At 47.4% G+C, this 23,901-nt stretch overlaps 1 protein-coding gene across 2 annotated transcripts in view; it reads right to left on the reverse strand.

The window, feature by feature from the left end:
• Positions 1 to 227: 227 nt before the first annotated feature.
• The window catches only part of DPYSL2 (dihydropyrimidinase like 2), a 54,026-nt gene continuing 30,352 nt past the window's right edge, over positions 228 to 23,901 (reverse strand). For both annotated transcript variants that reach the window (XM_080568444.1, XM_080568445.1), the window contains exons 4-14: positions 21,366 to 21,530; positions 20,173 to 20,234; positions 18,962 to 19,042; positions 18,004 to 18,072; positions 13,353 to 13,473; positions 9,735 to 9,891; positions 9,430 to 9,571; positions 8,574 to 8,744; positions 5,491 to 5,670; positions 3,884 to 4,049; positions 228 to 3,083 (exon numbers count right to left, since the gene is read on the reverse strand). In XM_080568444.1, coding sequence (XP_080424570.1) covers positions 2,992 to 3,083; positions 3,884 to 4,049; positions 5,491 to 5,670; positions 8,574 to 8,744; positions 9,430 to 9,571; positions 9,735 to 9,891; positions 13,353 to 13,473; positions 18,004 to 18,072; positions 18,962 to 19,042; positions 20,173 to 20,234; positions 21,366 to 21,530 — 1,406 coding nt within the window. In that variant the 3' untranslated portion in view covers positions 228 to 2,991. The remainder of the gene's footprint in view (positions 3,084 to 3,883; positions 4,050 to 5,490; positions 5,671 to 8,573; positions 8,745 to 9,429; positions 9,572 to 9,734; positions 9,892 to 13,352; positions 13,474 to 18,003; positions 18,073 to 18,961; positions 19,043 to 20,172; positions 20,235 to 21,365; positions 21,531 to 23,901) is intronic.

Raw genomic sequence — 23,901 nt, forward strand, 5'->3', positions numbered from 1 at the left:
AAACTACACCACGGACCATCAATTCCTCTCTACTATCATCACCTTCCAAGGAACTGTGGAGCCTTACCTTCCGCTCTGCTACTGTATATCTCACTCCTACACAGGACTATCATCAGCCTACGTTAGCAGTGATCTGAGAGCCCAGGCTGCTTTTATCTGTTGAAGGCACCAGCCAAGGTATGCAGTTACACACAACACGTATCGCCTCGAGACACAGATGCACCTAGTGAAACAACAACATTTTGTCTTTATTAGGAGTTCCCATGGTAATATAACACAGAGTTCTTAAGGAATAAAACACAAGACTTGGGGTTGGGGTGGGTTTTTTTTTTTTGCCATTGAGACAATGGTCAAATATCAGTACTTCTTTTTGTCTACACACATGATCAGCTTTAGCACTTACAGCTCCTCCACTCATGGTTCACAATCACAAATCCAAGGGTTAAATCCAGCTAGTATTAAATCCTACTTCTTTTTTTTTTATTTTTAGAGCTTCAAGTCACTGCGGTTAATTAATTAAGTCATCGTCTTTTTTCTTTAAGCATTTACATATGACATTCATTAAACAGACACAAAGCGGACGAGCTCTCACAGGAAAAAACATGCTTACATAGCCTGCAAAAATCTTTTTTTGTGATTTTTTTTTCCTTTTGAAGAACAAATTAAAACTAAAAAGTCATCATGAGTCAGTGAAGGAAAAAAAAGGAAGACTTAAGTGAATACTGAAGAGCCGCAAGTGTTTCGTAGAATTGAAACGGATCTGCATTTCTTTTTTTTTCTCCCCAACTCGTTCAAATTGATTTTAACATACAGGTGAAAATAAAATGAAAATAGCTGCAATATATATTACGTTCACGGATTACTTCACAAACAAAGTGCAAACTCTTTTATGCAAAACTAAACACCCAGGAGTTAAACCTAAACGCAAGATGCATGGATGAGGATGGCAATGTTTTCCTTAAGTTTTATGTTCAAAGGGGCCTAAAGGAATCAGGTGCTGAAGCTGGGAGCATTTGGGTACCTACAGAGCTTCCAGATCCTTTGAAAATCCCAGCGTTGATACTTCATAACAACAAATTTGGTAGTTGCTTCTTAAAAGCCTTCATATATATAGTTTTTCCTTAAAAGAACCTGTAAACACCATTTAAGAAAATACTCACAAATACAGCAAAACAAGGTCAATGTACGTGGCGAAGTACAAACAGAAGAGATAGCAGAAGATGCAGCCAAGTGCCGGGGCGTACAGACAGTGGAGGTAATGCTGTGTTAACTGTGGGTGGGAAAGCTCTCCGTGCTAAGAGACAGCCCGAGTCCTCGGGACCGTCGAGCCCTGCAGCTAAGTGTTAAGTGGGACTCTGATGGTGCAGATTTATCCTCCGTGTCCTGAAAACGTGAGCCTCCAATACTAGGGCTAAAAGACCTTCAGACCTGGCAGATATTTAAGTGCCCAGATCCCGCTGACTGCTGCAGAAGCTGCGGCACCTAAATTCATTCCAGGACCACTCCTGCCCTGTGATTTCACAAACCTGAGGCAGCAGGCGTCTGAAAACGGCGGGGAACGACCAGGCCTTCGTATGAATATTTACACAAATGCGGATTCCTGAAGGAATGAGGGACTGTGAAATTTGCACCGTGGATGAGAGATTCTCAGCTGCTGTTGACCCACTGAGCTGCTCTGAGGCTCCCGGTTACAACAGCTGGGCATCTGGACTCTAATTGGAATTGCCACGGATGCTCAGGCATGCGCTCACCCGACCGGCCTTTCGCCGAGAGCTAAAGATAAGCTCTCGTAAAGTTTTAAATAACCACTCATAGATGGCCAGGAAAGGGGACGAGGCTGCTACAGAAATCTTCCAGGCAAAGGATTGCTCTTTGCCTGTGGCCCCCTGCTCATTGATGGCCACCTCCAGGAACAAAAGACTAACTGCTCGAAGCTTCTCAAGAGGCTGTCCCAGCTCCTCAGCCGGCATCTAGCCCTGTTGTTTGCACCAGCTCAAGACCCAGTATACTGAAGTGAAGATCATAGCTTATGAACCTGCTTCGCGACCTCCTATTGCAGCTAAGTGGCAAGCATTAGCTGGAATGGAACCTGGGGACACCTGAAGTACCAGGGTGGCAGTGACATTGGCGGGGTCTGTAACTTGAATGAGACTTGGGAAAGACCGGGAAGAACTGGGAGATGCCCAGTTCTGAGATAAGGCTTCGTAAACACAATGATACAAACATATTAAAAACATACACAAATGTTAAAAAAAAAAAAATCCTCAAGGACCTAACTTGCAGCAAAATCCAGAAGGAAAATAAAAAAGGAAAAAAAAAAAAAAAAAAAGAAGAACTAAACAGAACAAAAGTCCCCAACAATTCTAGCTCACCCGATGGCAGGGTGCGATGCGTATTCCTAGTGCTGGGTCCTGTTTCTCTCTCTTGGCAGCAGACAGCTACTCAGGGACCTGAAGGCGGTGGTGGGGAATGGTTACTTGCTGAGACTCGTGCCTCTCTGTGCTCGCCTAGCTATTCTGCTGGAACACAGAACCCTAAAGAATATCCAGTTTAAAACCCTTGAACTACTCTTCTGCTTGACATTGGAAAAAAAAAAAAAAAAAAAAAAGCTATTTTTTACATTTATTTATTCCTTTTTTGTCTGTGTCTTAAAGGCAGCTCCCGGGAAATTCACTTTATCCTTCCTTCATTAAAAGAAAGATGCTGAATGGGACTGAGGCCACATATCTCAAACATCCTCTTTACATTTACTTTTGCATGTCAGAGGTGTCAAAACAGGGTTTGTTTCTTTAAATGTGTGGGGGCTGATGGGGAAGTGAGAGGGGTTGGTGAAGATGAGGAGGGAATCTGAGGGGACTGAGAGGCGCCTTACTTCAGCCCCCCCTCACTGGTTGCCCGCAGTAACTGTCACAGGCTCTAAAAGAATCATAAAGGGTCTCCAGGTGCCCCCGTCCCCTCCCCTGGTCCGCTAGGCGGGCGCAGAAGGGGTCCTTAGCCCAAGCTGGTGATGTTGGCACGTCCGCCGGGCGGTGCCACAATGCGCTGAGTCGTGCGGCGTGGGATGTTGTCGTCGATCTGTGCGCCTGCGGGAGAGAGAAGCAATGTCAGGCTCACTGTGCAGTGAACGCAGGCACCCCGTCCTGGATAAATCAACTGTTTTCCCTTAGTGAGCCTTTTGCTGTTTTCTTCACACACTTCCAGCTAAGCTTTTTGCCGAGACCCTCGCCCTGCCACACTCAGTTTTCTGATTCCAGTTGTCCTGGCTCTGTTCAGATGTTTGCGCCAGCAGTGGCTGCTGAGCCCATCCACACCACTCCACCCTCATTGCGCTGAAACGGCACGCTGTGAAATAAATCTGCTGCATACCAGGTCTGCAGCTGGTCTCAGCTGGCAAAGTTCCACTGATGTTGGTGCAATCTGCCCTGTTCAGACACCCGGTTGAGGACCGAGCAATGGGGTACTCAGTGTTCATGACATGGCCCGAAAACAAGCAGGACTCCGTGATAGCTCCTATGCTGTTCTTCCTTTCTAAAGGAAAAACCAGCAAGCTAAAAACACCCCACGATCTCTCACCGCCTTCCAACTCCAGTGGAATTCAGAGCATGGGAGCATAAACGAGACACAGTTTCAAGGTACTACACTTTATCCCCACAAAAACTTAGGAAAAACTTCGTTACCGAAAGGGTTGTTAGGCATTGGAATGGGCTGCCCAGGGAAGTGGCTGAGTCACCATCCCAGGAGGTCTTTAAAAGACGTTTAGATGTTGAGCTTAGTGATATGGTTTAGTGGAGGACTTGTTAGTGTTAGGTCAGAGGTTGGACTAGGTGATCTTGGAAGTCTCTTCCAACCTAGACGATTCTGTGATGCTGTGAAACGTACATACCAGACAAGCTAAACCCAGACTGGTGCAGGTTCCTCACGGGTGGGGCCTGCTGTTTGGCAGGAGATGTCTTAGCTGAAGACGCCGGTGTGACGGTCTTCGGCGTCACCGATACTTCGCAGACGGGCCCGTCGTAGAGGCCTCGAGGCACACCCCGCAGCTCAGCCAGCTGCAACACACAGAAGCAGGGAAGCCTTCAGGGTGAAAACAGCCTTCAAAACAGACCTAGACAGCTGGCCTGATGCTGCTAAGCCAAAGACACACGGTTCAAGATTCATCTTTAGTGACAGGATTTGAAAGCATACAAAAACTCCTCTGGGCTGGTCCCCGGGTGGTAGCCGGCCTCTTAAGCAGCGTGGCTAAAATGAAAGATGATGGGGAATGTTGTGGCCCCAGCTCAGTGGTGTCTGCAGCCTACAGACAGCCCCAGCTCTTCCCCTGCACCGCCTCTTCTTGCCTTTAATGATCTCAGCCTACCTGTTGCTGTATTAAAGGCTCCTGACAACTCTCAAATGAAACTTATTACTCACACCCCAAAAGGGAAATAATGCTGACCCAGAGCCAAGGCTGCACAAACAAAAATCAGGCTAGCCTCACATCTCCGGCTTCGGAGCTTTAGATTGGGTTAAATGCAATTATTCCAGTTGAGATGCTGCCCAATTGGATTTATAGGTCAGAGACACAGTTCTGCGGGAGGCCAGAACACACCAGAAACCACGGAGCTGTTCTCTGCAGTGCTAAATTATTTGTGTTTGTAACACTGATAACTTGTAATTTCCTCAGGAGAACAATTAAAGAAAGATCATTTGCAAGGGACATGTAGGCTGCCTATGGTCAGCAGAACTGGAACAGCTCTCGTTTTGTCCAGGAGAGGGCATCAGCTCAGACATCGAACCATCTTTCTCCTCAGAAATCTGACTTCATCTGGAAATAAACTTCTTAAATCCTCTGCAGCTAAGTTGCAACCGAGTTCAGCATCATCTTCTCTCTCATCTTTTTACCAACTAAAGGCATTTCAAAAAGCAGTTTCTGTTTTGATTGGGTGTATTTTACCAAAACACTCTTCCAACAATTTTAGCCTCTTAAAAATAGAAACATTCCCACTTCTATCCAGGCAGTGGGCTGTGCCTCTGACTCACCAGTCACCAGACAAGAGCATCTGACAGAAGGGAAAGCAACATAATATATCTTAAACAATAAATGAGAATTCTAAACTGTTGCTGAAAGGTTTGATATATAACTGCTATCGGTGAGTTCTCTTGGTGCTCCTGTAGGAGGAGAAGCCTGCTGGGTTATCTGCAGATTGACTCATGTCTAAACCAGACAGTTCTCACTCTGTCCAGGTGCCACCAAGACAGAGCACAATTACAGAGCAGAAGAAGAAAATCTGCAGCAAATCCACACTCAAGACAAAGCATATTCCTGTAATGACTCAAGCGAATAGCAAAAATGAAAGAGGAATGAGATAAATGTGGCTCCTATCCAGGGAACATTTTCTGGTGCAGAAGTGTGTGTATTTTGCGAGCCAGGGGATAGCATCTGTTTTCCACCCACTTTAACTTAGGAGTTTCAGAGAGACAACAAATGTGCATCCAACCTCTTATACTCACCCTGCTCCTTGCTTTGATGCGCTTGTAAACGAAGTCAGGGAAGGGTTTCCTGGGGATATACCGCCCAGAGCCCTCAGTTACGTGGAGATTCCCGTCCTCCAGCACGATCTTCCCCTGGCTGATAACCACCAGGGGCGACCCACGGCACTCCATGCCTTCAAAGATATTGTACTCCAGAGACTGGAACAGACAAAAAGACAACGTGATGCAAACATTCATGCCAGCAAAGCCTGCCATGCTTTAACTAGCCATCACCAGCCATGCTAATTCCCCAAGTTTCGAGGACAGATGGAAGCAAACCCAATAGCGTTTAAAGTTATTGAGGATTTACTCATGCAAAATGTTATTTGTGAAGATTCTTACAGAGAAAATCCAGTTTCAAATGCAAATACTTTGAAGTGTACCCATCAAAATGGATTTAGGCACCTAACCTTCCTGAGCTGCACGGGATTTAAGAGCTGAATAAAGTTTTATCTGAGTTTCATACTAAAAATTATGGTAATTTTAAAAAAAATGTATTTCAAAAAAGTATTTTGCTGATGGGTCAGGGACCAGACCAATCTTGTTTTACCCTAACAGGATTGCTCGTCCTCAATTAACAGGATTTGAAACATCACACCATGGAAAAAAATAGAAGTTTTAAAGGAATGGTGGGTAAATGTCCCACCCAGGAACATCCTGGAACAAGATCCACTCCAACCGTGTTATTTGGGGACTCGTACTCTGGTGATCAGCTCTGAGACAAACCCAGGTCTTTTTTGCTGAGTTAATGACGGAGTTCGATCTTGAAGTGTGTTATAAGTATGGGTAGGCTTGACTGCAGATTTACAATTAGCTAGAATGGCGGTTAAACCGAGAGCGAACCGGGTCCAGCAAGAAAAAAGTTGTGGTGGCAAAGGAGGAGGCTTGGTTAGAAACTTATGAATTAGGCTGTTCCAAGAACAACATCGTCTCCCTCTCTAGCTCCTCGTGTTTCCTTGCCAGACAGTGGCAACAGCGGTGCGAATTCTTGGAAAATGTTCGCATGTTGCTCTAGCATTTAAAAATGTTACAATCATCTGATGCCACATAATCAGTACGTAGCCCTGTGTCGCAGCAACCGCTCGGCCTGCCTTTCAAAGGGCCTTTTGTTTTATTCTTGATCAAAGGAGGATGCCTAGACTCTCTGGGCATCCCTTGTAACAATTTATTCTCAAATACAAGGCTCACATGCAGCATGAGACACAGAAACACCCCAGCAGGTGCAATGCCAGGTATAACAGGCAATGCAATGAGAGAGGTGAAGAGGTGAAAAGCTGGACCTGTAAGAAAAAGGTTGCTGCTTGTTCAACAGCCCTTCAAACTCTAACAAACCACTTGAAAGAGAGCCCTGCATCCTCCCCAGTCTTGGCACCACGTCTGAACTTGCAGGAGTCTCAGCGGAATTGCAGTCTTTTACTAAACCCATTTCTGAGCAGTGACTCCAGGGTGGATCCAGCCGTCCTTCAGCCTAGCTCTGAGACCTATGGCAAAACCTGGAGATGGCATGCAGTCAGTCCTGACTGTACCGGAGCATATCCCCACAGATAAGGTCTCTGAAATTTGTGTTAGGAAATTTTAAAGAGTCCAATTCATTTGCTAAAAACAACAGCCATTAAATGGCAGTGGCTGTCATACATTCAATCCAGCAAGTTACTTCCAGCTCTTCGAGCTGGTCAGCTCCAGTACGCACAAACCCAGGTTTAGGCCACTAAATTCAGCACCTAACAGCAAACAATTGAGCTCCCTCTGCTAACAAGCAAGCCATTCCTTTCCAGATTGGAGGTGATGAGTCTGGAAGCACCTCTAAGGTGATTAAAACAACCACACTTCTGAGTCTGGATGCCTCTGCTCAAAGTCTAAGCACGGGCAGGATGAATCCAGGCCATCTGTGACCAATTCTGACACAAAGTCACAGGGAAGAGAACCAAACCTTTAAAAAAAAAAAAGTTCCTTTGTGAATGTGCCCAGGGATCCAAAGTGTGGAAGAAAATTTTGCTCCTTCAGCTCCAGAGTGAATGAAAGCATTCATGGAAAACAGAACAAGGAGTTTTTTCCAGGGAAACATTCCATAGGTTCATCGCCAGCAGTGAAACAAGTTGTCAACAAATGCAAACAGAGGTTGCTTTCTCTGAGACAGTGCTAGAATGGCACAGGGAGGCTCCAACCAGCCCTTTGTGCCGGGACCTTTCTGCCATTTCGCACAGGGTGGGAAGGCTTTTTTCTGGAGGAGCCAGGTGTAAGGGCTGGGACGCTGCTGGGGGCCACAGGCAAGCAGTGCCTCTAACGGTGCCGCCACAAAGCCACAAAATAAAGAGGGGCTGATTAGTGTGGGAGCTGCCCTGTGCCAGCTAACATTGGGATGATAATCAGTCAAATCCTGTCTGACTCCACACATGTACCCCTGTGGATTCACTCAGCTAACAGCGCCTGCAATAGGTATTTCTCCACTTCCCTCCTCCTCGTGGGTACTTGCCAACTTCTGGGCCTCCATCACCCAACTAATCCTGCTCCTCACCACTGCCAGGGGGCAGGACATCTGCAGCAAAGCCTGAACATTGCCAGAGGCCTGGAGCAATCAGGGCCGGATCAGTACATGGTGTAAATCTGCTCAGACTCACTGACCTGGATCAAATCTCCAGCTAAGGTGTCCAGGAGCTGGCACGCTTCACTAACTGCAACGAGAAAAGGCGCAGTCCCATTCCCACTGCTAGTGAGCCAAAAGGTCATAAATGACACGTCGTGATAGGAGGCCTCTTGGCATTTTAAGAGATTTGAAGAGCTCTCTGTGTGCTCAGATCCGCACGTCTAACACTCAGAAAGAGCCAACAATGTCTTTGCTCCAAGGGAAATATCTGGGTGTTCATGTGATTGCAGCTGTGGACTCAATCACCTCTCCGTCTGCTCACATAACTGAGCTGTGCTGGGTGTAAGACCAAACAGAGCTTGGGGCATGGGGAAAAAAAAACCCTCAGTTGTCACGAGCTCTGGTTCTTGTCAGCATAGTCTAAAGGAAGACAGGAGGAAATGAGCAGCAGAGCTCATATCATAAAAAACATCCTTACTATGTTATGAGTCTTGGCAGAGATTGTCTTGACACTGTCAGGATCCCAGATAACCAAATCAGCGTCAGAGCCCACTGCGATACGGCCCTTCCGTGGGTACAGGTTGAAGATCTTAGCTGCATTTGTGCTGGTCACAGCAACAAACTGGTTCTCATCCATCTTGCCAGTCACCTGGGGAAAGACAAAAGGAGGCACTGCATTAGCCAGATGGGGACCACTCCGAAAAGCCAATCAAAGGACCATCAAAAGCAGATTCCCAATGAGCTCTGTGGGGGCAAAAAGCTCAAGTAAAGGGACCGAGCTTTTGCAGGGAGGTAACGACACACTGCTGCAGCTCCTTCAGCTCTGAATGTCTGCTTGCAGAGAAGGAGGAAGGAACTTGTCTCACCCACCCAGCTGTGGTGCAGCAGGGACCAGAACCAAAACCCCCTTTCGTTACTCTGTCCACTTGGCCACACCACTTTAACTCCAGAGTGACAACTCCTGCTTGATCTGTTTATCAGCAATACTTTACAAGTGCAAAAAGAGATCACAGAACATACACAAACAGACTTTCAACTCCTCCTCGCCAGACTGGTAATTTAGGTCAGAAATCAGACATGACACACACGCACACAAAATAAAGGGAAGATCCAGACCTGGCACACAGCACTCTCAACTCAATTACCATTCTGCTACTGGCAGAGAGGTACAACTGTTCACTATTTAAGTGAACACTTGCTATATGCCCAGATGCTTTATAGGCCAGATTTTCAAGTCTGCAGAATCATAGGTGGAACGGTGGCTTAAGCTAAAGAAGTTTCAGGGCTTGCAAGAGCTCCTTCTCCGGCCATAACGCAATCAGCCCAGGACATACCACAGCCTTATCCCAGATGATGGACATCCTCTCTTCAGTCCCGTTGGTTCCTTCAGGGATCAGGGTAAAGTTGTCCTTCCCAACAGCTTTCTGAGCAGTGTTGAAGGTGCAGTGGGCACTGCCAGTAACTTGGAGGTCTCCACTGGAAACAGACAATGACAGCTTTTTAAGGTATTTTATTGTCACAGGTTTACCAGTAAAGATAAAACACCCTTTTGCTGGCTGCCAACAACAGTTATTATTTTTATAACCCCCTTGTCTCGGGATGAAACGTATCTTGTAAGAACACAAAGAGCTCTACTCACCAGGACAGTAGTGAGTTGAGAAAATCAGGAGTGGTTGGGTCAGGACTCAGCGGTGGGGAAGTGACAAAAGCTGCCGCCTTGGCCCAGTTCTTGCTCCAGTAATGAGATCCGTCAGTACCCAAGCTGGCTGTGATGGGCTCCCCGTACACCACAGTGCCTACAGGAGGGGAACACAGGCAGATCCACTGTGAGCGCCAAGCAATGTCCAGCCTGACTTCCAGGCACGAAGCACCCTTCTGAAAAGGGCATCTCCGCAGGGAAGTTATGCCAGCACTGCACGCTGCATGGTTTCTTGGTGCTTCCTCTCAACTATATGATGGGAGTGACACAGGGTTGGATTGAATTCACTGGCCAGCATCACCAAATGATCGAACATCGTTAAACTCCTGGCCCATTCAAAGCTCCTCTGGAACTATGTTATGCTACTAAGTGCGTGTTTTCACCAGCAAGCTCTTAATTTTATATGCCTGTCTTGAGATCTCTGAAGAAACGCTGTGCATTTGCCAACAATGGGTACCTCAGCGTAAGCATCCAAACCCCTAACTACCGGAGTTAGTAATAAAGATACTGTTAGGGACAAGAGCAAGGAGTAGCAAGATGTGCACCCTGCCTTTACACAACCGCTGAGGTCAGACCTGATTAATTGTGCTCGAAAGGGTTACTGTAAAGATTCACTGTATCGGATTCCAGGCTAAGAATCTCATGAAAGAGCCTGAGGGGAACTGTAAGTGTGAGGGGACACAGCCTGGTCCAGAAGGGACGTGGAAGAAAAGGAACGAACAAAAAAGGCACCTGCAGTATTTTTATAAACGTACAGCCATGAAGGATGTAACAAGGCTGGGTGGTTTTGGAGCAGGCTCTGTGCACAGACCAGATACAAGCCCTGCATGGAAAGTTTACTGCCTGCAGAGAGCACACCACTGAGAGGAAACAGCAGCGTTTCTGGTTCGCAAATGCAGCTCAGGGAAGCTGAGTGATTTCCCCAAGGGTTCATGGTAAATCTGTGGCAGGACTAGGAAATGAACTCAGATCTTCTGACTCGCTGTCCAGTCCACTAACCACCAGTGCATCCTTCCTCTTTATTAGCATTTTTGGAACCACATGAAGGAAGAGCCGATCCTTAAGGCCACGATGCTTTGCATGCTGGAATGCACCAGCGACATCTGCACACCAAGCAGCTGCAAGATGCTGCAACTTCAAAAGCGGTGCAGGCTGGCAGCCCCGATCTGCTCACCAAATGAAACGCTCCCCAAATCTCCGCTAAGTGCCTGTCCAGCTGGCTTCTGAGCCCAGCCGCTCCGTGTATGCATAACTGCCTGCAAAAAGTGTGGGTAGTTAAAATATTAACGCTAAATGCTTCAAAAGCAAAAAGACTGGCAAAGGCAACGCAAGAGCCAGTCAGCAGGGCCTTACCTCGCCATGCAGAGTACAGAAACACGACCTTTCCCCACGGTGTTCAAACTACTGCTATGTCTACAGGCTCTCAAGCAAGCTGGGCAAGAGTGTGTTTGGAGAGGCAGAACTGGCTCCAGTAACAGGCTGCACACTGCTTCCAGGACCACACCGAAGCAGGAGCTGTCGGAGCAGCTTTATCGGAGGGGATCCACCAGCAGAGGAAGAGGCCGTGTGACATCACTTGCCACAAATAGGGTTATGAAATCAGAACAAGGCAAAACACACGCTGGCTATTAATGGGAGGCCTGTTGTGGGCCAATACATTGGGAGGATTGTTCTGCAGGGAGCAATGTTTTGAACTCCCAGATCTGCCAATGACAGGGCCTGCAGGGAATCTCCTCCATACAAATGCCACTGGGAACATCTGGCTTTAAATAACAGTCGCTCTTTTCCATTTAGCAAATCAATTCGGTTTTGTTTTTGCTTTGGATAGTCTTCAGCTCTGTTTCCTCTGTTGCTTGGGAGGGCAAGGATAGTGTGTGTGGCCCTCCTGGGCTACCCAGTTGGGTAATGCACAGCATTTAAATTGAATTACTTAAATAAAGGAGCAGAGAATGGTGTGCCATTTATACCCCAAATTCTCCTTATAAGGAGAAAATGCAATCTGGAAGAAAACTGCACATCTTAGTTCACTCAGGAAGCTAAGCGAAGTGAGCTCTGTGGGTCAGTCATCCGGGACCATCCCAGCACCTCTCAGACAGGCCAAGCCCCAGCCACGTCAGGTTGTGTTTTACGGGTTTCATGATGAAAGTGTGTGGTCCCTTACCCCAACCCCTACGACTACTCTCCAGCTAGTGGTCTCAGGACAGCGAGCACAGAAAGGTGGTGTTGTCGATGCTGCATCTCTGTGGTGCGTGTGTCTCCAGTCCTTTATCTGGAAAAACGAAAGGATGCTTCCCTGGCTTACAGGATTAAGTTGCACCGACACATCAAGTTGTTTTCTGGGGCAGTGCACCATGCAGTCACTTTGCCGTGTCAACACATCTTCTCGTTTCAGCATGATCTCCACTAATGGAGCTAGCAGAGGACAGTTTATCCCAAACAGCTTGAGCTGCTTCCACACCATGAACAGAAAGAGATGCCTTGGAGATTAGCTTCCCTTACCAGCTCTGAACTCACTTAACAGGAATTATGGGATCAAAACACTTCTGAGGTAATACACAAACACAAATCTGTTTGCTGCAGTAGGAAATCAGCTCTTCTAGCACCAAACGCTCAGATGGAAAGTGATGTCATTTGTGTATCTGTTCAGGCTTATTTAGACTGCACCAAATTAAATACAACCCTTCTGTGGAAAGGAGGGGGGAAATGATCCCTCCTGCTTACTCACCCACCCAGAGCACTTTAAATAGAAATGAAGGGTTTAGTCACAGAAGTAGGGAGACAGGCGCGCTCTGTGCTTTGTAACCCTCGTTTCTTGGGGGCAAGACAGCACAGTCAGGACCTGGGAGAAGTTACTGCATCATTTAGAGTCATGCAGCTCCTTCAGACCTCACTGAGAGAGAGGAGACACGAGGCAGCAGCATCCAAGGCAGGTCTGAGCCTTGCTTCTTGCAACATCCTCAGGCAGCATTATCAGAGGCAATTAAAATTCCCAACCAAACCCAGACTACCGATCCCAATTCCTGCCTGGATGCCAGGCTGAGTTACAGCACAGTATCCATTTCACAAGCAAGGAGCACAGTGGACAGCTGGAACCAGTAACCACTTCAGCTCCTCCAGCTAACTCCAGCAGGGCTCGCGAGTCCAAGACCTCAGTCAGGACTCTAAGAACCACTTCTGACCCCAGGAGCAGTTCAGCAGAAAGCACCAAAGGAAGACCACAGCAGCTGGACAGAGGACACTGCTTGCAGTCTCCATGGAGATTTGTTAAGTGGAGACAGCAGGGAACTGCTCTGTGATAACACGAAGGCACACAGCTCGATGTAGTAGGATGGGTGTGAAGAGAGAGTCTCCAGGCTGAACAAAAGGAACAGCTCCTGGCACTGATACAGCCACTGTCTGGGGGACATGAGACAGAAGCACTTGTTTGGGGCTTTTTGAAAAAGAGCCTGGATATAACACTGAAAAAAGAAACCTCCCCTGGAGGGATGAAGCTTACGTTGGCAAGAAGTTGAACAGCATGAGCTAGTAGGGTGCTTCCATCCCAGGGAATTAGCTTACCCTTTTTCCTGGCCTGAGCAATGACATCAGCGGCACTTTTGCTCATCACCTTGGTGATGTAAAGGGGGCAGTTGGTTTGGTTGGCGATGGTTATTGCCCGATTCACAGCTTCTGCCTCCACCTGCGAAACAAAGTCAGCAGCAAGTTAGTGTCAGCGTACTCCTAACTCCTCCAACTCCCCCATCCTCCTCCACAGGGTCACACCTTCCGCTTCCATGGGAAAAAAAGGGCGTCCTAGGTGAGAGGAGAGTTTCCACCTCTCCAAATCTGAGCTGGAAAAATGTACAGTGTAATTAGGATAATTAAAATGGCACCGAGCTACAGTCTCGTCTCCCTACTACCTTTTCTCCCAGGCTGCTTCAGAGATTCTCTGCAAGCAGCCTAAGTCCTAAAATAACGCTCCAGGTGCTTGGGGTCAGTATGATTAAGCCCCTTCTTTAACCTAGGCAAAAATAAACAACTAAATGTTAACTCAGCAGAACTATTCATGTTCCAGCCCGCACGGAAGAGAGATGCTGTAGCCACATATTCTGGTAAGCCACGTTTGCAAACAAGCCTTCTAAATTGTACCCTCCACCACAGTATCTGGCTTGGGATCTGACAGAGTGTGAGCCACCCCATAAATCAACTGTTTTTTCTTGCACGTGTAGAAAGAGAGCCCCAGCAAGACTGAGACACCGCTTTCTATCTAGTCTTCGAATGAATATGATCAGGACTTTCACAGATCACATCTTCTAATCACAGCAGTCCAGCTGATGAATTTAACAAGGGAGTAATGCTCATCGTGCCTACTGCTATGAAGAACTGCAGTACCATAGACGTCTTCCGAGAGAACAACAAAGGCAACTGAAACTCCAAGCCACCAGCCACCTGATTTCCAAAAGCAAGAGGTTACCAGCACCTCCCACAGGCCTGGCACAGTCTCAGCACTTCTGGAATCTGCTCTGCAGTGACTTATCTCAGGCCAAGAGCAGCAAACCAGCACCAGTCCCAGGATCAGGACGCGCTGACTGCTGGCTCCTAGCTCAGTCTGCTGCGGGAATACCTGAAATTAAGGACCTGTCACCTCAGGACACCGTACTTGACACATGGATGCCCAAGTGCCCAGAACAGCTCTGCTCCCACCTGGTACTGCTCTGCTGGCAGCAGAGGAAAGGAAAACACCACAATGACTGGGAGTTTTTAGACGAAAACAAGCCCCCAAGCCCAGCAGGTTGGTTTCAAGCACCAAAAGGGTTAAAACCCTAGCCCGTCACCACCCCGGGGCTTGTGACTAACCCAGGCAGAGGGGATGTGCCACTGACTAGATGGGGACATTTTCTGGCCTGAGATGGGGACATTTTCAGGCCCAGCAGCCCCACCCAAGTGGAAAAGGCTGCAAGGAAGGGAGTTACTCCATGAGGTTTGACTGCAGCAAGCCACAGCCAGCAGCACTTGCAGGAAAGAGGGAGGCTGAAGGGAAGTGCAAAGAAAAGCCAAATTGTCCCTCCTGAGAGGCGAGGAGAGAAGTCAGATGGGGAAACGTTTCCAGGCAATGGCATCAGTTTGCCAGCTGCCCGTGTAAAGCAGGCACACACGCAGCTCTGTCCATTTCCACATCGTGCCTTAGCTTCCTCACCTCCAAAGCAGGGACAGAACAGTCTGCGTCTCCAGGCTTTTGACCAAAATGCTTTTAAGCAACTGCTAAAGCAGGAAAAGAATATTTTCTGCGCAGAAGAAGGCTGCTGAATTCATGCCTTGTGCTCAGATGCTATGGTGACAGGCACATAACAATAACCCAACGACGAGTCCAAAGGGGAATGTTTGCAATTACCAGCATGCATCAGAAGCCCTAGCACAGCAGTTCTCTTGGAAAAAAAAAGATGTTTCCTGGAGCACTTGGACTGCTCGGGCTTTCAGCGTTTTTGTGGCTAAAACAAAAACAAAAAAATGACGGATCACACTGAAAAGTCATCACAGAACGATCCGTGCTATGAGGGGGAGGGTTTTACAGCAAGCCATGGGTGATGCTGCCTTGGGCTGGTGGTGTAAGACAGGTTTCCTTTGCTGGCTGGAACCAAGCACTGAATGCTGTCACCTTGGCTAAACCCAGGTTACTGAGGTGAGGTGAGTCGGCAGTGAAACGCAAACCTTAATTCAGGCCTTTTGCTCAACCCAGAAGTTCAGAAGGCATGCGCGCTCCGAGTGAGACACAAACACACGTGGCCAGACGCTGCACGCTTCACTTGGACATGCATCTTGCTGAATTCAGTGGGAGTTTTGATTTAATCAACATTTTGGTTCTGTTCAACGCGGCCCTGACCCAGAGCTCTGCAGAGGCAGTGGGAACAACTCCTGCTGCTGTGCTGTAGGGGAAGGTCTGAATTAAGTGGATCTTTAGTAAGATGACAACCACCATGAAGTCCTTAGGACGGGCTTTACACGCCGTAAGGGGCAGTGTGAAAAGCCAATTTAGTATTTAACAACACTCCAGAGGAACAGCAAGAAACATCGACTCCTCCTGCATTTAAGAGGAATTTTGGAGCTGCTGCCGCCCTCAGAATCTGGCCTTTGTCATCAGCCAGTTTAAACAGAACTGCGTGTTTTTAAAAACACAACGCTACTCCTGCGTCGGGGAAAAGGAGGGGAGGGAACCAGATGACATCGTTTCCTGCTCTGTTTCCTATGACTTTAAAGGAAGAGAATTTGGACCAAGTGCTTCCACTCCGGGCAGACAGCACAGCTGAGTTCAGCTGCACCGAGGCTGCCCGGCGACACTGGAGGAGGCTCCCCTGATCCTCACCACGTGTCCTCAGGCAGCCCTGCTACGTCCATGGTGAAAGAACACATTTCTGCCCGGCGCAGGAGACAGATGGAACAAACAAACAAAGCCAGGGAACCGCACAGTTCGCTCTTTAAAGCTTCTGCCCCGCTAATGACGATCTTTGAAGTAGCCAGACAAGGCTCGGCTAATTTGACAGCCAGACCCTTCGAGACAAGGAGCAGCTTTTCTTTGAAGTCCACAAAAGTTTAGGGGTGCTCCACAGATGAGCCCCGAGTGTCTAAGTGGCATCTGTTCCTGCTCCCCTGCTGCATGCCGAAATGTCTGACAATAAAAACGCGGGGGTAGGCGGGGGCGAGGCTCAGAGCAAGTGTTCGCTTGCAACTTCCAGGAAGCAAAAACTCCCAGCTCCTGCAGCCAAACCCAACTTCTGTGAGGATGCGCATACTGCCCAAGCCGAACAGTTTTTTCTTTCTGCCTGCAGCAACGGAATGATTTATACTCCTACTGAAATGTCTCTGGATGCTGCTTGTCTGAATCAAGGGGAGGAAACGGAGAGGGAGCATGAAGGGCATGTGCGAATGATCTCACACGCTCAGCTTCCAGCAGGACCACATCTGGCAGTCAGCACAGCCCCAGTATCTCAGAGGAACAAAAATGATTTCTTGTACAGAATGGATGGACTTCACAAACCCGCGGTGCCATGGTGAGATGTCTAGCTCAAAGATACTAAAAGACAAGATACAAAGAACGCAGTGGGAACCAATCTGAAAGTTTTGAGCTTGTTCTTACTCACAGGGTTCCTTTTAAGGGCTCAGGAGTAAGATAAATGGGATAGGGGCACTTGACCCCAGAGAAATCAATGGAAAGGACGGAGGTTAGGTACTCTGAAGTAACAGCCTGGGAGCTGAGAATTAGCTCCCCTCTCTGGTACGTATTTTCTGTGCCTTCAGCAAATCATGTAGTCCTTTGGTGTTCAAAATTCACCAACTGTAAATGTTCATCAAATGACCAAATACAATAGAAGCAAGCACCTAAAACAGAATGTCAGGATTTGGACATATATAAAAAATCTTCCACTGATTCTGAGGAAACCTTGATAAGATAAGGACTAAGAGAGAAACCCAAGAAATGAAATCTAGGAAATAAAGTAGCAGAATCCTGCCTACATAAATGCAAATTCTGAAGTCTTTACTCATGCAAAACACTTACTACAAGTGATGGAAACTACAAGACCTTTATGGTCTAGCTCTGTAAAGACCAACAGCATCATGAACATGAAATTCTTCAGGGACCCCATCTGAGAGTGTTCAGTTTAGCAGCTGAATCAAGGAATTGCGGATTCGGGCGGACTGGGGTCTTTCTGCTGCCATGTCTGCACACAGGGGACCTAGCACAACATTTTCTACACCCCCTAATGTACAAGTCCAGTTTGAGCTACCAAAGGGCTGAACTGAAGATGTGCTAAGTACAACACCTCTCTCTGTTTTGAGGACTCATGGGCTCTGTGAGTCTAATTCATCTCTTTTTATTTTAGGTATCTGATGTGCAAGCACAGATACACCCTCTCCAACAACCAGCAGAAAGAGATGTCCATCTCCAGAGGGTAAATGAAATCTTGGGGTGGAAAAATTACTTCCTGAATGTGTCCCTCTCTCCAGCAGAGAAGCTGAGGGGGCTCCTCAATTACTCAGAAGTACCCATAGAGGTTACGTCTCTAGAATGGAGTAAGTTACTACTCAGTCCCTAGAAGTGTCCTTACCCCATGCAGCAATGCTGTTTATAGCCAGGATGAAATCCTGTTTCCGAACAAATTTATCCCAGTAGGAACTACCTGGTGGCAATGCAGGAACGATATAAACTGGGGAGTAAATGTGAAGGCATTCTCACCTCTTCAGGTCTGCTCAACACATGCCCTTCAGGGCCTGTGATTCCCAGTTCCAGGATCCTTTGCTGCTCCTAAGGCAGAGAGAAAAAAGAGCAGAAGAAAAGATTTAAAGCAGCGTGTATTTTTCTTGCAGCAAACACAGCTGTTTGTAAGAGGTACAAGTGAGATCCTAGGCATCTGCGCTCGCTGATGGTCACATGGGGCTTTACATAAGGGCCTTAAAGCCGGAGTTCTGTCCAACTTCCACTGTTGAGAATAACCAGAGCTCTGCAAAACCCTTGCTGATTTGTTCACAGGAGGTCAGGGAAGCCTTTTATTTTGATTTGTTTCACATTGGGTTCATAGCCCCTCAACTTTCACTCCTCATTTGTGTCTATAAAATAATCTCTAAGATGTGGAAAAACAGTATCTCCTGAAAAGATCATCGTGCAACTACAGGCAACTGGGCTCAAAGACTCAGGTGGTCTTTTCACCAGCCAGGCAATGAAGAAATCCTTTGCAACACCAAGTTGTGCACACTTGAGGCATAATGTACAAAATGATCTGGAGATCGGATTAAATCCAAATACATTATTAACATTTCTCCTTCATTGCTGTTTAACGGATCCCAAACTCAGCATCCCAGGTTTTGTAGGAAGTTATTTTCCTTCCCACTCCCCTTGCTTTAAGTTATTGCAGAACATTTTTCTGCACGCAGTGGCAGTCACACACTGGCAGAGACTTTCAGTTACAGACAGAAAGACAGAGAGGGCTGATACCCACCACAGGCCGAGAGCTGCCACAAAAACCTGAATTATTACTGACAGCGAAGGGGATGACATTTGATGCACTGCCCTGCTTGCATCCTTGACACTGCTATGCTGTGCTTTTAAATGTCTCGGAGATTTTCTGTTTGCAAAAAGTGTTTAAACCCCTCCCGGCATTTTGAAGTTAACAATCCACAGAATAAACACGACATACCTCAGCAATGATGTCACCATTCTCAGCATGCACTTGAGCTGTCGCACCAATATCCCGAATTACGCTCAGGACCTCGTATATCTGGAAGACAGAAAATACACATCACAATATACACCTAGGGCACATTCAGGTCTCTATACCCATATATCTGATCTCCTTTAGCATACAGAATTGTGCAGAATAGAAAAGAAAAAGGGAAGCATTAAGAAAGACAAGATGTTGTTTTCTGGATACATTTTGATCCATTTCCCCCCCTACAACTAGATTTCCCCGTCTTTATGGTCAGACACCATTGATATAGCAAGAAGCGCTATTCAAAATAGGATTTGGCTTTTTCTAGCACACACACTGGAGAAAGAAACAGCAATTGCACAGGAGTGATTTTAAAGAGCTCACCGTGTTTTACTCGTTTCAAGCCTTTATTTACCGGTGCCCAGCATGGAAAAATCCCTTGTGCCTGATTTTTATGAAGAACCTGTGCCCTCCCCACTCACTGCTGGGATAGGCACTGTGATTTCCCACTCCAACAACCAGCTTGAGAGGGCTCAGGTTGACAAACCCACAACTGATGCCTGCTCAGGCAATGGTCGCTCATTAAAATGCCTACCAGAGTCATTAGAGATAACTGCCATACACCACTGCCTCCCACACCGCTCCAAATGGCTCCCAGGCATTCCTCTCCTCCCACCACATTTAGAAACATAAACTACCCATCTAAACAATTAAACGTGCTCAGATGTAGCCACTAGAGGAGCAAACAGGAGGGCAATTCCTTTTTAAGGTCCCAGCGATTCTAAGGCTAAAGCCAGAACCCCCTCTTTCTGGACCAGGCTCCGTTTCAGCTTACAAACACAAGGACAATTTATGCCAGAGATCTCTGGCTTGCCCTGTGTCAAGGCATAAAGCAGCAATTTATCAAACTGCCATTGCTTCCACACTAAAGGAGCTGGAATAAAACCATAGTTCCCTCCAAGTGAGAGTTTTACCATTACTCTCCCTCGCCAAGACTTTCAGGGATTTTTTGTTTCTTGTTTAAAAGAGTTCTTGGAGGCAGAGCTCTGGATACTGTTACAAACCTTTGGTACTGTTACACATGCAAAGATTGAAACCAGAAGAGAATGTCAGATCCAAATAGGCCGAATGTAAACCCTTCTATGTGATTAATGCACAGCTTTCGGTGACAGAAGGATGTGAACATTAAGCCTTCCTACCTGAGAATCAGTTAGCTGAAAGCGATCTTTGAAAGCCATGTAAACCAAAAAGGAATTCACACCTGGTAGAAAGAGAGCAAAGGAATTATCTTTGACATACAAATCGCAGGCACACACAAGGCTACGGAACACACCATTTCCCACAGAAAGGAGACATTCCCTCAATCAGCCCCCCGGCAAGCAGTAATGATAGGTAGACAAATAAATTACTTTAATCTGCTGTGAAATGTGTACGCATATGTGCACATGGCTAGATGCACACACTGCTAACGAATCGCAGCGTAAAGGCAGGACCTTCCCCGCCAGCTGGCATTTATTAACGCAACCGCTGGGAACGGTGCAGCTCGCACTGCAGCCGTGGGGACAGCTAAACCCCTAGGCTGCCACTTAACACTGAAATCAGAATAATTCTGTGGATTCAGCACTGTGGGAGGCTGACTAAAGAAAAAAAATAAGCAAAAATGCCTTGCAAACAAAAGCAGAGACGGGGCATGTCTGTCTGATCTCCCACTCCCTCCTGCACCACGTTTGTACTGACCACGACACGGGGAGTTCTCACAAGTCAGCTTTCCCTCTCCTGCCTTCTGTAGCACGTGAACCCGTAAAAGCTCTTACCCGGCACTTATGGGAAAACGCTCATTAGGATGTAAAAGGTTGGTTGGTTTTTTTTTAAACTACAAACAGGATGGAAAATTACTCTAGCCTAAGGATGAAACGTCAAGGAAATTAAAGAGGGGAAAAACCTATGAGGTCATTTTATTAAGCTCTTCTCCACCGTTAGTGACCGGCGCTGGCTTGTTCTTTCTGGGCCTGATTCTTCTATTTACAGCAGTTTAATGTCTGAAGCTATCACCTCCCTGCACTGATGAAAATCGAGCCCTCCATGTCAAGTCCTAGCTGGCAGGTCTCCACGGGACAAAGGGGCTTCCCTGCATGGCAGAAGCATGAGATTCACCTCTGTAAATCAATGCTCCTCCATCTAACGCACTGCATCCCCCGCAGCCTTCTAAAATCGACTGTCCAAACTTTAACAGAAGCCAGAGTGGGACAAAATAATGACAGGGCCCAAAACAGCTTTATTGGGAGGTAAGAATAAAATACCTCTGAAAGAGCTAGTACTGAAAAATAAGGGAGCCAACCCTAAAAAATGAGGAGGGGAAAGGCTTCCTTGAGCTTTCTCTAACCGAACTTACCATGATCTTTAACCAGAGCTTCCATCTCCTCCTGGACGCCTTTGTGCCACTCGGTGATATCCACATGCAGAGAGTAGTCGCAGCAGGACTTGCTGTCTGCCCATTCTCGCCACTGGTCAAATGCGGTCAGCAAACTGGTCCCTGGCTCCGGAACCACGTGGTCGACTGGGAAAGACAACAGAAGCATTGGTCAGGCTGGCTCGGGATCTTTCTGAGATGCTAAAGGCTGAAAACATGCTTTGCAGGAGCTGCTACCAAAAAAAAAAAGAGATACCCCCTTCACCTTAAAATAGTTTGAAAGACCTGGTTCTGGATGCCAAAGCCCCACATCTGAGACCGCAGCAAGGAAGCCGACCACAGAGCAGGAGCTGAAGGGCACAGTTCCATCCACAGCTTGTTAAACTACAATTGTTTCTAAATGAAGCAAATGAAATTCCTAAGGCAGCAAACACAAACCACTGCCGAGAGCTCCATAAACACCCTCCCCTCCTACCTAGCAGGGTGACAAATAAACAATGACACGGGCAAGATCCCCCGTGAGGATCCGCCAGCAGCTTTCAGTGCTCAGCGCCTCGTATCCAAGCAGTGCCTTTGCCTCTGCCTCTGCAGATGCTACAAAAGGTACCCAGAGTGCCAAGACACGTTGCTGCTGGCCATACAGAGTGGCCACCAAAGCCTCTGTCATTTTGTGCTACACATCCCAAACAAAAGACAGCGAGGACTACAAGGAGCAGGACCAACAGACGCCGCCCGACACGAAGATGGTCCTGCTTACCCCTGGCATCTTTCCAGTCCTATCCTCATTTTAGCCTAACTCGTCAGTCTAGCAGCAACGGGGTTCATTAGCAGCTAAAGAATATCGCCACCAGTCCTACAGATGCAGAACATCAAGTGGTAATGAGATTTGTACCTGTAGGTTTGTTGTTCATCCCAATAATTTGAGCAATATTCAAATTGTTTGAATGCATGGGATCTCTGAAATGGTGAAATAAAAGAATCGAGCCAGCATCTGAGGCACAGAACGTCTGCTGGGAGAGCAGGGAACGTCTGCAAGACTTCACGGGTCACTGGGCAGACACTGTCAGGGAGGAGGAGAGCCCTGGAGCCCTGGCTTAAATTTTACATCAAATCACCCAAAAAAAAAGAAAAAAAGGCTTCAATTTTCGACAGAGAAATTCAAGCCATTTGTTTTTAACTTCACTGGTAAGTACCGGGTGCCACCAGCTCAGCAGTTAGCTTTACATCTCCACAAGGACAAGGGACAGAGTCCTCGAGCCCTACTCACTTTCCAAGCTTTGCGTCTCCCCCACGCAGACGTGTCAGCCGAGAATTACTGGTTTTGCACCACCACAAGAAATGGATTTGCACCGGGAGCTCTCAGCCTGCTGCAAAAGCAGTCCCGCTCTCCTGAAATACCCACAGGCTTCAGCCACCCGGGTCAGTAACAGCATCTCGGGTGTCTGAGATGTGCAGAAACCGCACCAAGGGAAGAGGATTACCCAAACCAACCGTCCAGCCTGCAAAGCTCTACCCTCTGCCTTTTGCAGAGGCAGCCACATGACACAGCAAACGGCACCTAAATGTTTGCTTTTTTCCAAAAGGCTTGTGTCTGCCCCTCAAAGCATCACGTTAGCCTGTAAAGGGAAAGATGGGATGTGCAGTTCTTTGCAATGTATCATCCACGCAGCTTTAATCAGCGGTGGCTGAAGGGTTAAGGAGTAGGAGGCCTTTGTCTGCCCGCTCAGAGCAGCATCCTGCTCCTTAAAGAAATCTATGCCACGAGCGAAAGCTCTGAAATCTGCCTGGTGGCTGCCACCAGAGCAAGGATGCGGTTTTCACCACCCTCGGGAAAAGCAAGCCGAATTCCACCAGCCGATAAACGGTCCTGTTTGCAAAAAAAAATCATCCCCTTGCTCCTCCATGAGCTGTAACGGTCAGGAACCTTCCGCTGACTTCCAGGCTGAATTGTTTCTTGGCCAGGACGCAGCCCATTGTCACCCTGCCAAAGTTAATCTTTAGCTTACACAGTACGAACAACAAGAAGAATAACATTCTCGCTGCGTTACCGAAGGGACACGGAGAAAACCCAGGTTTTCAGGAATGGCCTTAACACAAGAGCTGTCTTCCTCGCTATTTAAAAAGCCCCCAAATCCCCTTTAATCTCTATCACACCACGGTAATAAATCCATCTCCGTTTAGGGAGAATTCGGGAATTCTGCCTGGAGACACCGAGGGGTTAAGGAGCCCCAGGAATGACTGCGGTGTCTGGGATCAGAGCTCTCTCACCCCCCCATTTCATGCGCTGCCCAAGGATGACTAACGGGAGTTTGTGGGAGTGGGAGAGGGGTAAGGGAGCTCTATCAGATCTCTGACAAAGTCAACCCACAGCTGGTTATAATAAGGATAAGGACGGAGGTAGTGGTGCATATGTGCATGAAAGCCGGCTCTGGGGATTAGGAATATCTCATATGGAAGCTGTGCTGCCGACACAGCTCATCGCAGCTCCCTCGAGCTCCCCGAGAGCCGAATCGCCCAC

This window comes from Anser brachyrhynchus (genome assembly GCF_964034855.1).
Source record: "Anser brachyrhynchus genome assembly, chromosome: 26".
NCBI lineage: Eukaryota > Metazoa > Chordata > Aves > Anseriformes > Anatidae > Anser > Anser brachyrhynchus.